At 36.7% G+C, this 14052-nt stretch overlaps 1 protein-coding gene across 2 annotated transcripts in view; it reads left to right on the plus strand.

Annotated features, from left to right (window-relative positions):
- DMC1 (DNA meiotic recombinase 1) overlaps positions 1–14052 on the plus strand; it is a 44345-nt gene that overhangs the window by 15666 nt on the left and 14627 nt on the right. For both annotated transcript variants that reach the window (XM_008566876.1, XM_008566875.1), the window contains exons 9-12: positions 5345–5436; positions 5937–6010; positions 6138–6252; positions 6601–6661. In XM_008566876.1, coding sequence (XP_008565098.1) covers positions 5345–5436; positions 5937–6010; positions 6138–6252; positions 6601–6661 — 342 coding nt within the window. The remainder of the gene's footprint in view (positions 1–5344; positions 5437–5936; positions 6011–6137; positions 6253–6600; positions 6662–14052) is intronic.

A 14052-nucleotide genomic window follows, 5' to 3' on the forward strand; every position in this document is an offset into this window, starting at 1 on the left:
GACCAGTCTTTCAGTGTTTGGGCCTTAATGAGAGTCATGTTTGGTATGGCATACTTCATCTGCAAAAGAAATGAGGGTTACTCTTTGCTGGGATGTGATAAGGAGATCAGATACTTCATGTGTACTATGAAGGAATTTTTGATGTCTAACTGCAGCTGAGTACTGATGTACGAAGGATTGCCAGAATATGGAAAAAGCCAGATACTAATGGAAATCGAGTACCTGACTCAAGGTGAGGATCACAGACAGTAAAAGAGGAAAGAAGGACCCTCCCGCCGAGGGTTCGGATCCCACATACAGACTGGTTCCCGCTCACTGGCTGAGCGAGGTATGGGCGCAACACCGAGGGTTGCGATCCCGTTGCCGGTCCCGGTCCGGTACGGGCGCGACACTGAGGGTTGCGATCCGTTGCCGGACACGAAAAAAGACAAAAAAAAAAAGAGGAAAGAATTATTTTCATCTCGAGGCCCAGTTTGTGGAGTCAGCCTCCTGGGCATTTATGAAGAAGCTTATCTACACTATCCCTGTCTCCCTTTGTTGATATACCCTGTGCAGCTTCCAGTGGCATAATGAAGAACAGGAACACTACCTATGTCACCCTTGGTACTGTACAGCCTAAGGACATCTGCAACAAGGTCTGTCCTGACCTCAATGTGAGCAGCATCCCCAAAGAACTTGGACTTGTACCTGGTGGAGGGAAGCTGTGGAATTCCATTTTACTGTGAAGAATTGCTAAAAAAAACCTCAACCATCAAATGGAGTCTGAGGAAAAGACAAACGTGACCTGGAATAACCTGTTCAGTAAGTCCTTCAGTGATGGTTCTTTCTCACTTTGTCCTTCTATGTAACTAAGTCCTTATGCAGAGAGGATGGCAAGAATTGACTATTCCATAGGTTGCTTCCTGAAGGGTCAGAGGGTTTTGAGGAAGCAAGAAATATTGGATCTGCATGTATTGATACACACTGTACCCTACAAATATGTATACATTAATGTTAAAAACAAAACAAAACATTTAAAGGTAAAAAAAAGGAAGAAAAATATTGGATCTGATATTCCAGATTGTTAGAGAACCTAATATGGCCTGGGATTCACTGGACTGGGATAAGGAATGTATATCTGTAACAGACATAAAGAAATCTCAAAGCTCAGAGTCAGAACTGAAGGAGGACTTGGAGGCTAGCTAGAAAAAAAAAATTCTTTGTTTTCTAGAGATAAAATTAGTTGTTCAAAGTGAATTGTCAGCAAGGTTCCCATGCTACAGAGATGTACAAGGAGATGAAACTTGAGATGATGGCATGAAGGAAGCCAGCTGGACTATTTAGAAAAACAGATTTAGTGCAAGTAAAAGTGCCACCTTTTACTGAAAGTCCCTATCTCCTAGGTGAATGAATGAAGCTCAGATGCCCCAAATCCCTCCATGAACTGTGTTTCAGTGGCATCTGTTGCCTCTCACTTCATGTATAATCACATGATTCCAGGATTATGTGGCCAGTGTGGTCACTTGTGGAGGAGACATGAGATGGTTGTCTGAGAGAAGAGCAGGGTCAAAGTTAATATTTTTTTAAAAAGGAACAAGAGACATAAGCTTGCTTTTTAAGGGAAGATCAAAATTTTTTTTCATTCTGGATTATTGTGATAAAAAAAGAGTTAGCTTTGCCTGGCCAAATTAATTTTCTAGAAAGAAAAAAAGAAGGAAAGATTATAATAATGCATTGAACTTTCAGAAGGAGAATGGGACCGTGGTTACTAGAAGGGGGAAAGGGGGAAGGGGAGGAGGGTTAGCAAGAAATTGGCTGATGGACACAAGGAATTCCATTCTGTCATGATGAACATTCTAATTATCCTGATTTAATCATCACACATTGTACACAGGTATTGATATTCAACTCTGTACCCCACAAATATATTTTTTTTCCTTTTTGTCTTTTTTTGTGACCTGTAACGGGATTGCAACCCTCGGTGTCGCGCCCGTACCGCGACCGGCAACGGGATCGCAACCCTCGGTGTCGCGCCTGCACCGCGCTCAACCAGTGAGAGGACCGGTCTCTATATGGGATCCAAACCCTCGGCGGGAGTGCCATCACACTCCCAAGCGCCGCACTCTACCGAGTGCACCACTGGGCCGGCCCCATAAATATGTTTGATCAATTATTTTTCAATAATAAAAAGTCCACCATGTATCAATAAAAAAATAAAATAAAATAAACTTAAAAAATAAAAATAAATACTGGGAAAATAATGATGCTAATGATAGAATTGGGAAGATCATGTTTCAGAAAAAAGGTGATATTTCATTTTAATGTGTTGGTATGAGGTACAAGAGGATATCCAGATGGCAGTTGGAAATGTTGGGCTCAGCATGAGAAAGGGGTTGGGTAAGAGAAACGGATGAAATTACCAAGGGGGGAAGAATTTACAGAGAGAGAAGAGAGGAGAACTGAGAACATAACTTTGGGGTGTGTCTATGTACTTAGGAAGAAGACTAAAATGAGGAACCCACAGAGACAGAGGAATTAGGAGGAAATCTGGTTGTGGAAGATAAGCAAAAGGAAAGTTTCAAGAAGAAAACAGTGTCAGTAATGTTTCACACAGAGAGAGATTTTGAAGGTGCAGACAGAAAAATCACTGAAGTTCAAAATTAGGAGTTCAAGAGAACATTTGTGGTAGGGTGAAATGATGGAAGTTTCTTGCAAATGGTCAGAGAGTGACCAATGAATGGAAGAAGAAATACAGTAGTTTGAGAAAGTATCAGGATCATAGGAAATGATAAATCTTTTTAATAATAAGAAAGATGTGCACAAGTTTGTAAGGCCTCACAATGAAGCACAAATCTGCCTTTCCAAGCTCATTACTCACTATTGTCACTATTAGAGGCAAAAAGATGAGTCTGTTCTAGTCAGATCCCGTTGCCTCTAGACATGCTTTATTGTTAAAATTTGAAAACATTTATATATCAGCAATTATGTATGTTTTAACTATAAAGATTTTTGTTTTCTTTTTTCATTATGGTTTCTTGCATCTTAAATCTTTGCTATATATTTTGTTTTGCTGGAGGACCTACTTAAATACTTCTTTCAGAAAAGTAATCCAGGTGGTAAACTTTGAGCCCTGGAAAATAAATATCTTTTCTGCTCCCACTCTTGAATGTTAATTTGGCTGGTCATAGAGAAATTTGCCTGGTATGAGAGTATTTCTATCCTATTGGGTGTTGGCTCCCTCTATCCCCATCTCTCAGTCTTTTTGAATAATACAAATACTTTAAGCCTCTCATTCCAAGGCCTGCTTTTTCTAATCTCTAATTACCCAATTTAGAAAACTTTGTCTTTCTTGATCTATTATAGAATTCACTATCTAAAATATTTGTGTAGAAGAAAAGCAACCAGAGAACTATTTGCAGAAGACTTTATTAAAAAATGTCAGGCATTAGAAGACACCGAATGAGCCTTCCAACTTCGGGAAGGACGGCAGAATGTAGTATAGGGCTTTAGCAAGGGGGCTTGTCTGGAGTTCAGCTAGTTTCATAAATAGTTGATTAAGGATGATTCTCAGAGAGGGAGGCATTGTTCTTGCAGATTAGTAGCCACTGTTTGATCAATCTGGATTTTATCAAGAATGATAGGAACAGTTAGGAGCTGAGTCATATGCAAGGAGGGCGAGGGGCAGGGCACTGTGGCAAGGGCCACAGTGGAATATTCTCATTCTTTCAGTTTCTCTCACATGTGTACTGCTGTCTCTTGATATTTTCCTCTTTAGATGTTTATATTTGGTCTGCTTAATTGTATTTCAAGCTTACCTAGGGCACACATTGTCTTATGACTCCTTATATCCTCCACAATGCTTTGCCTTGGTGATTCGTTAGTATGGCAATCAATTCCATATGGTAATTGGTTAATGAATATTTGTAGATTGATTTGAACTTCCCTTCACTGTAAGCTCAACTTTTATACCCCTGGTCACATAGTATCTGGGTTTTGCAGAAACTGACATTGTGAAAAATATTTTTATTGCCTCTTTCAATTCATTGTTTTCTTTGACTTGTGCACCAAAAACATCTGTTGGATATAATCAATAGCAATGGAAGATTTTAGTGGCTGTCACTGAAGCTCTAAAGAACATATATAGTACATTAGGGGATATAGATGACTGAGAAATCCTAAAGGCAATTCAATTCAACATTTATTGAATTAGTTGCAAGTCTCACAAATGAGATTATAAATGGTTCTTGCTCTGCAGTTTCTTATACTGTAGTATGATAAGTGCTATATAAACAGTATAAACAAAGTGAAATGAGACCACAGACAAGCATTTTATTTTACTTTGTTTTACTTCAGACATGTTGAGATCATCAAAGACCTAAGAAAAAAATGTTTATTATTCTTTTATAGTTTATAAATATAAGTGATTACAAGTATTAGCATCTTTCAGAATACCTTTGCAGGTACTTTGCCTCCCTGTGAATTTGCTAATTTCAGAAAATTAGCAACTCTTTTAGAAGAAAGTGGATTATAAACCCTATATAAACCAAAAACCCTGGGTTGATAATTCCCTTCTGGATCCTTGAGGTTACTTTTTTGGCCCTTTTGTTCATGTGGTCAGATTTACCATTTGTTGGCAACACATGATTAATTGTATTTTAAACTATTTTATATTGAGCAGATGAGGGGTATGAAGAGTAAATTAATTCACTTTGAAGTGATGTGAATTATATTTCGGTGATATTATCTTTCTAGGATAGACCTTTTTTTTTTTTTTAAAGATGATCGGTAAGAGGATCTTAACCCTTGACTTGGTGTTGTCAGCACCACACTCAGCCAGTGAGCGAACCGGCCATCCCTATATGGGATCTGAACCCATGGCCTTGGTGTTATCAGCACTGCACTCTCCCAAGTAAGCCATGGGCCGGCCCAGGATAGACCTATTTTTATAGAACTGAGAACAAAAGAGACTCACAAACTTTATAGTTTCTAGTTTTTTTTTCTTGGAACTGCATAATCCTGAGTCATTTACCTAATCCCTGTTTGCCAGTGTCCTCATTTGTAAAATGTAATATAGGCCATAATTACTAACTTCCAAGGTTATTGTAAAGATCTGAAAATTTAGTATTTAAATGCATTACTGCCACCATTTTGATGACTATTACCGTCTGAGGTAAATTGAGGCACTTAATGAAAAATAAAATCTGGTGTGGACTTTTTCTAAGTGATTGCTAGCATCCTCCAGAATACTTTTGCAGGTACATTGTTTTGCCTCTCTGTTAATTTACTTAACTAAGGCATTGTATTTTATAGTTGTTTTCTAAACTTTTTTTGGAATTGATTTATTGGATCCTTAATCTTGATCAAGCCGTCCAGATCGCCTTCGGGACATTGCTGATCGCTTCAATGTAGACCACGATGCAGTACTGGATAATGTACTTTATGCACGCGCATACACTAGTAAGAGCCCGATGCAATTGAATGCTTTGGTCAATTGTAAAGTTGGCAGCACTGATTTACTACTTGAGTGATACGTACTACATTTAGACACTATTCTTTTCTCTTTTATTTTGCTTTTCTCCAAATTAACTTGGTCAGTCTATAAAGTTTATTATCTGGTAAGTCTTTAGATATTAAAACGCCCTCAAATTATTTCTTATTCTGTGTCTTTGAAATGCAGAGTCACATTCTTTTTGGATAATGTAGTATTTGGCATGTATGATAAAAGGTAGAATATGCAATCATACAAGGGTACTTCAAAAAGTTTGTGGAAAAATAGAATTAAAAGATAATACAAATCTTCCCATGAACGTTCCGGAATACCCTCATATTTAATAAGTCATAAATAATTAAGAGAATCCTTTAGGGATTCTCTTTCTCCTGGCTCCCAAGGACATGAATGATCTTAGCTTTTGCTTCTTCTAGCTTTTGTAACATTTTCTCACTGCATTTCCCACCAGGTGAACATCAGATGGAGCTACTTGATTATGTAGCAGCAAAATTCCATGAAGAAGCTGGCATCTTCAAGCTATTGGTACAAGCTAGTAAATATTGCTCACTCACAGGGCTGTTTATTATTTCTCTTCTATTGAATCCTACTCAAATTAACTTCTTCCTTTTATTTCTGAATGCATATTAACTTTTACATTAACCCTGTGCAGATCATTGATTCAGTAATGGCACTTTTTCGAGTGGATTTCAGTGGTCGTGGGGAGTTGGCTGAACGGCAGCAAAAGTTAGCCCAAATGTTGTCACGACTTCAAAAAATCTCAGAAGGTATATCTTAAAATAAAATGGCACTATCAGAATAGCATCTGAGACTGTGTTTGCTAAGTATGCATTTCAGAGAAGCTCAGAATAATGTCACGAGGCAGTAATTTTTAAAAAATAGAATTACATTCATGGGAATACAACTCTTTTTAAGCCAGAATGTTTATTCTAACCTAAATAATAATAATTACATTAATTAATTTGTTATCAATGAAAAAATAGGAATATGATCTTATTTATAATTTATAAAATAAATTCATAGCACAATATTCCTAAACTCTGAAATCTAAACAATGAACTTTTTATATATATAGTGCCCTTCTCTTAGTTTCATAATTGTATTTCTTGATGCAGAATATAATGTGGCTGTTTTTGTGACTAATCAAATGACTGCTGATCCAGGAGCAACTATGACGTAAGCCCAAATATTCTACTTTTGTATTTTACAGATGTTAATATCAAGAGGGTTAGAATGTAGAATAGAAAATAATTTAAAAATAATCAGTCTTGATGTGAGCACAAATCACCTAATTGCACAGTGCCTATTACTTCATAATTATAAATGTCACTTATTTGTTATCTAGACTATATTTTTCTCTAGTTCTGTATATAATAAAGCAATAGTTTAGCCATTTTCAGTGGTACTTTGTGCTTCTCTTTGGTCTAGAACTAAAATGACATTGGAGGACATTAAGAAAAAGATCTTAGGGAAAGAAAACTTATATTCCAAATACATGAATGACTTCTATTGCATTTGTAAGCTGTTAGCCTAAAAACAAAAAAAGCAAGCTTTCTACAGGATATATACTAAATATATTTATAAGAAGCCCTATAAGAGAAGTCTCCTGTTTCAAGAAACAGAATTTTAGTCCACACTAGGCACATTCAGAATTTGTTGAAGTATTTGTGCACATAAAACTATTGATGACTCTGTTTAAAATACAGCAGTGACTGTAAAGGCAAGGAGAGCTAAAGTAGGATAGTAAAAACCAAAAATTCAAAGAAAGGTTTGTTGCCCCCAACAGAAATTTTGAGCATTATGTGTCTGAATAAGCAATCAAAATAACCCTGAGTTCATGACAATGCTTTTTTAAGGATTTTTTTTAAAAACTTCTTATTTAGAAAGTCTTTTAACCAGAGAAAAGTTGCAAGATTAATATAATGCACACACATATAGTATTCACCTAGGTTCATCAATTGATACATTTTGCCACATTTTTTCTCTCTCACATGTGTGTATGTATAAAATCTATTTGTCTCACCACACACACATATGCATATATATATACATATGTATATAAACATGCACATACACACATATATTTTTGGTGAACCATTTGAGAGGTGTTTTTTTTTCCCTGAACCATTGAGAATTATTTACAGACATGACACTTCACCTTGTTAAAACTTCAGCACATCTCTTCTAAGAACAAGAACTTTCTCCTACATAACCACGATATAATTATCACATTCAGTAAATTTAACATCGGCTTGATAGTTTATCTAACATAAAGTTGTATATTCAAGCGTCTCTAACTGTCCCAATAATGTCTGTTACGGTTGCTGGTGTCTTTTGTTTTGCTTTCAATTCAAGATCAATTGAGGATCATGCATTGCATGTAGCTGTTATGTCTCTTTAGTTTCCTCTAATCTAACTCCTCCTTTGTTAGACTTTTATGACCCTGACATTTTTGAAGAGCATAGGCAAACTGTTTTGCAATGTCCCTCAATTTGGAATTGATTTTTTTCTAATTATTTAAAATGTTAAACACTTTTGGCAGGAAAACTACATAAGTGATATTATAGCCTTCTCAGTATATCATATCAGGAGGCACATGATGGCAGTTTATCCCATTATTAGTGACATTAAGTTTGATCTTATGATTAAGATGGTATTCAAGGCTGTCTGGTTAGCTCAACTGATTAGAGCACAGCCTTATAACACCTAGGTCATGAGTTCAGATCCCCATACTGGCCAGATGTCAAAAAAGAAAAAAAAAAGACAATGTTCAGAAGATTTCTCTATTGTAAGAGAATTACAAAAATTCCCTCGTAATTAATAAGTAATTTGTGGGGTGATAGTTTGAGACTGTGTAAATATCTTGTTCTGCAACAAGCTTTCACCCATTTATTTTAGCATCCATTGACGATTCCTGCCTAAATCAATTATTACTCTGATGGTTGCAATATAAAGTATTACTTTAAAACCAAAGCGATACATCGTATACTAGCAGATAAAATAAGTCATTGACATATATATTAGAAAATATTTGATATGGTAGTATAAATTCTGTAAATTGCACAAATATGAATGTGTCTCTCTTTAGTCATATTGTTAACTTACCCTAATGGTATTGCTGCATCTTCTGCAGTTTGATATATTTCTCACTTTTCAATACCCTTTTATGAGTATTTTCCACTTAATTACAGGAGATTCTGATGTGAAAAATGATAACTACACAAATGGTATTAAGCAAGTTAAAAAGATCAAACAGGGAGAAATCAATTATTTATCCATTCAACAAGTATTTATTGAAAATCTACTATGAAACAAGATTCTGGGAATTCAGTAGTGAACAAGAGAGACAAAATCCCTTTCCTTCATAAAGAGAAAAATAAATGATGTCCATTTAACTCAAAATTTTAAAGTCTCAGTATGTCACACAGCATCTGTAGTGTAGTCCTTGAGTGGTTAAAGCAATCTTCTCTGTTTTATGGGCTGTCTTTCATACACAGGACATGAAGTACTTCACAAAGAGAATAATTTTAAACTGAAGAGAAATGGAAGATTTTTAAGGCTCACTTTAAAAAGAGAAAATGACTCATTGGCTCAGAGGGAGGAAGTGGGATGCTTTCAAACAAAACGGTACAAGTTAAAGAGCAATGTTCTTTCTTCTGGTGTAGGGAGGGAACATTGAAGAGGCCAAAACTGTCATTCTAGAGTTAGAAGGCAAAGGAAATTAGTGGAAATTAGGTCACACAGGGGTTCTTTATCTTATATTTGGAGAAAGTTTCAAAAAGTAAAACCATTTTGAATTAACTCCAATAAGACAATAAAGGAGAAATAGAGAGGTGACAGGAAATAATTGAAGAGGAATTTGGAATGAGGAGGGGATTTATAATGAAGTGAGCTAAGCAGAGAGCTAGAGAAGGTAGCAGAGGCTAATATTTTTGCTGGGTAAGTCTGCTTTGAAACATTATCTCCATCTAGCAGAGTTGTAAGGAACAAGGTTCACTATAATTAGCATTCTAAAATATATTAATATAACAATACAAATTGGATGCATGTCTTCATATAAGGCACAAAAATTACCACAACTAAATGAAAAAAACCAGGACAGTTTTAAGCTAAAGGATTTCAAATGCTATTAGAAATCTTCCCGTAAAGAAAATATCTTTTCTCAGTGTTGAGGAATTCCAAGCTGCAGCTCGCCTGGGGCCTGTCAGAGAAATATCACTATAATTGGTATGAGTCTCCAAGTACACTGACAATAATTGAGGCTTATATCCCATGCATTATACTTGATGGCACAACATATTAAAAAGGAACAAAATTATAGAGGCGAGGAGCTGCTGTATGATATAGCAGAGCAGTAGCTCCTAGACAAGGCAGATACAGATACAGATTTTAGAACTGAAATGACCCAGTTGATGAAGGCCTGGAAATAAAAAGTCAGAGTATCAGCCGGTAAAGCTCTACATCAGGGTTAATAATAAGATAATAACAAGACCATGATGTTGCCCCCTACTTCATTTGTGTACTGTATTTGTTTTCTTAAAACAAAAAGTTATCTTAGAACATTTGCTGTCTTATAAGTGTACAGTCAGTTTATTCTCTAAGGATGTCACCTACAGATTCTACATTATTAGCATAAGTTAAGAGGTAATATGGCTAGAGAAATAAACATTAAACCAGGGTCACTAGTGTGGTAACCTTACACAAGTCATTTAAACTATTTCAACTTCATTTTCTCCCCCTCAAAATTAAGAGAACTTATATTTATTGATTACTTAGCACATGCCAGGTGCTTTCATGCATCATCCTATGTAATTCTCATGTGACCCCAATGTAATTCAGCCTCCTTGGGTCTCCCAGTTTGTTCTATGAAGTCAATCTCAATATGCTGTTGCATCCTTCCCCACCCCACCCCCACAAAAAGCCAGAATTCCATCTTCAAAATGTTGAAAAAAGTGTAGGGTGGGGTTTTTTTTGCATATTTTGGGAGCAGACGGGAGGGGAGGGTTTCTTAACAAAACTTATTTAAAATACCCTTTTTAAAAAAACCCTCTCATCTCTTTCTCAAAATTTTTTTCCTTTTGGTAGTACTCTTCTCTCCCCATCTTCCCCTAATCTCAAAGCCTCCTCTGCATTCTCAGGCAGGTTCACTCAGCCTTTCTCTCCTCAATGGGTCCCTTTTCAAAAATTCCATCTGTAAGCTTGCCCCTTACAAGTCAAAAGTACCAGGAACACTATTGTCCCTCAAGCTTGCCCTTGCCCATGGCCCTCGGGGTCCATACTCCAACCAGTATTCGAGGTAGGTATTATGATTATTCTTATTTTTTTTTTTTTTTTTTTTTGGTGGCTGGCCAGTATGGGGAACCGAACTCTTGACCTTGTTGTTACAGGCTGCGCCTTAATTTATAAAGGTGGAAACAAAGGCTTAGTACTTAGTGCTTGTCTGATCATACAATTAAAAAATGGGGGAGGCAGGATTTGAATCCAGGTATCTTTGACTTCAAAGTTGATGCTCTTTTAGTCTCACCATGCTACCTTTTTATCCCATACCATATCTCTATTCTTCATGACCCCAGCATCCTAATTTGACATTGGCAGATCAGGTTGTTCTGGATCTTACCTTCCACAATATAATATGCCATATCCTGTTCAACCAGAAGGGGAAAAATGATCTTTCTTAGTCCCTCTTTATTCCTAATATCGACCCCCATTTCATCTTCCTCCTTACTGTTCTCCCCAACCTCCTGAGAAAAGGAGGAAAAAAAGAGGAGAAGAAAACGTAAATGAAGGGGAAATAAGAGAACAGGCTAAAGGAGGGATGTGGGTGGTTTTCTGAAGCTGTTTTAACTTGGTTAGAAATAGAAGTAAATTAAAGCCCTCTAAAAGAATGTGGAATGCGATTACACCTTCTTGTACTTCAAGACTTGGTTATAACCGCTAGCATAGTCAGGAAGTTCAGAGACTTTAAGAAAAGTTTCTTCGTCTACATTTCACGGTAAGAGTGACTGTTTTAACTGAATCATTTAACTAAGTAGTAATGTTTACCATTTATCGAGGATCTCTTACATACCAAGATGATTGCTGTAAGGATAGAGCTAATGTATATTAATGACCAGGTATAGTTCCTGGCAAGTAGTAGACTCCCGATGAGTTATATTAAATGTATCTTGAATCTTCATATCGGCCTTAAGAGGTAAGGATTTTTAATTCCCATTTTACATGAAAGAAACCGAGGCTCATAAAGGTAAGTAACTAGCCCAAGGTAACATAGCTAATAAGTGTTTGAGTCAGGGTTAGGAAAGCAGATAAATAATAAGTGTAGTTACTGGCCTAATGCCTTGCTTGAATTATTTCATTTTATTCTCACAACTATCCTACCAATTAGGCACAGTTATTGTCCCCCAATTAAAATAAAGAAACAGAAGCTCAGAATGGTTAGATTTTCCTGAGGTTCACATAGCTGACAAGCCAGAATTTGAGCCAGGTCTAACTCCAAAGCTCAGATACCACACAGTGCATGAGGGCTGTATCTGCACGCTGTCACCTTAGAGGCTTTGCAGGGATGTATCCATTATTCTGGTGAACTGACCATAGTCCAAGGCCCTCAGCCTTGCAGGCAGAGATTTGATTTGGTCAGCCTACTGAGAACCAATCCATCTCTCAGGGGCAGACTCACATTAATCAAGCTCATGAGACTCAGTGAAAAACCACATGGCCAGTTTATTCATAATGAAAAATGTAACTACATCTGAGGTTTATGTGACCAGTATATTCTCTCCCAGCAGGTAGACTTTATCAGAATCCAAGTCTGAATCTGTAATTATTTACTAAATATGGAACCCAAGCAAAGGGAAATAATTAGATTACTTAGAAGAATGTCTGCCACATAGTAAGGACTCAGTAAATCTTGGTTATTATTATTATTATTATTAATACCTACATATACAGGGTTGGGGGGGTGTTCATGAATCTCCCAAACTTACATGAAATTTTTTGTAAACGTATATGTGCATTTTTCTGAGAGGGGGCTCTATATCTTATTAAACTGTCAGTGTTGGTGACCTACAAGAACGGTTAAGAGCCATAAATTCTACACTAAATTCTGCCCAGAATCCTGAATACCTTGATGAGGCAAACAAAATTTGAATTAGCTTGATATTCTCTCAGAGCTAAGGTTCTTATGCTATGTCACAGTCTATTTTGATTAAGTATAACCTCTTAGTTTATGAGTCATTTTTGAGAATGTTTTTATCCACATAATTTTTCCCTTTTTTTTCGATGGCTGGCCAGTACAGGGATCCAAACCTGTTGACCTTGGTGTTACCAGCACCATGCTCTCACAAGTCAGCTAACCAGCCAGCCCTGGAGATGACATTCTTAACATTTAGGTTTTTCACCTAGAGTACTCAATAACATGCCTATTCTCTTTCATGCATTGGGTATTACAGTAGTAACAACAAACAGTAGTGTGCTAAGGAAAAATTCATGGCTCTACATCTAGAAGCTCCAGCTTCCCACTCCTCTTTGGTTATCTATAATGGTAGGAAGAAGGGGAATTACTTCAGTGGGGGAATCTATCTCCTTTTATATTTGCCTTTCTGTCAGAACACCATTCAGAAGTTCCTTGAATTACAGCTTCTTTGGAGATATGTCACAAATCTATGTTCAGAAGGACCTAGACTAGGGAGACCCAAATTGTCTTCTCTGTATTTATTTCACAATATTTGTGGATCACCTTCTATATTATAGGCACTTTTCTAGGCACTGGAGTTACAAAGAACTCAGATTATAGTAGGGAGTGAAACCCATGAATTTCAAATTACAATGTAGTGTGCTTTAATAGAGGAATACATACAGTGGCAGGGGAGCACAGAGGGGGCTTGCTCTGCTCTGTTTCAAGGGATTAGGCAAGGGTTCCAAGAAGGGAAGGGTACTTGAAGGATGAGTAGGAGCTGAATGAGCAAACACAGTGGGAAAGGGGCTTTCATTTGTGCAAAGGCATTTATATACAAAGGCATTGAGGTACAAGAGGTCTTGCTGAAATAAGAAAAAACAAAAGAAGTTTGAGACGTAAGGAGGAAAAATGAATACAACTGTAGATAAGTATGTAGATGGTGGATAGAAAGCAGAGGAAGTGAAGGGAGCTTCTTCCTGACAGCCGTTGTTTTCTCTATGAAGTCGTAGGCAACGTCATACAAGGTGAGGGGACAAGAATGGAAAAGGAGGCTTAAGGAGATTACTGAAGATTTGTAAAAGGGGAGGTGAAGCCAACCATGTCCATGTTCATATAGGAGAATTACTGAGTAGTACTGAAAGACCACCTGTGAAATGCAGTAACATAGCTGTTAAGACTTCTCTCTGCCCATTTAGCTAACCCTGACTATCCTTTCTTATCTCCTCTTGATAGAAATCTCCAACTGGTCTCAATTTTATTTTTGCCTAACTTCTGTGAAAGCACCAATTTTCTGCAGTCCAATATTCTCCTTGGAATTTTTGTAGCTTCCATATCTTTTTTTTTTTCATTAAATTTTTATTTTGTCAATATACAATATATATGATTATTATGGCCC

This window comes from Galeopterus variegatus, unplaced genomic scaffold (genome assembly GCF_000696425.1).
Source record: "Galeopterus variegatus unplaced genomic scaffold, G_variegatus-3.0.2 Scaffold274, whole genome shotgun sequence".
Classification (NCBI taxonomy): Eukaryota; Metazoa; Chordata; class Mammalia; order Dermoptera; family Cynocephalidae; genus Galeopterus; species Galeopterus variegatus.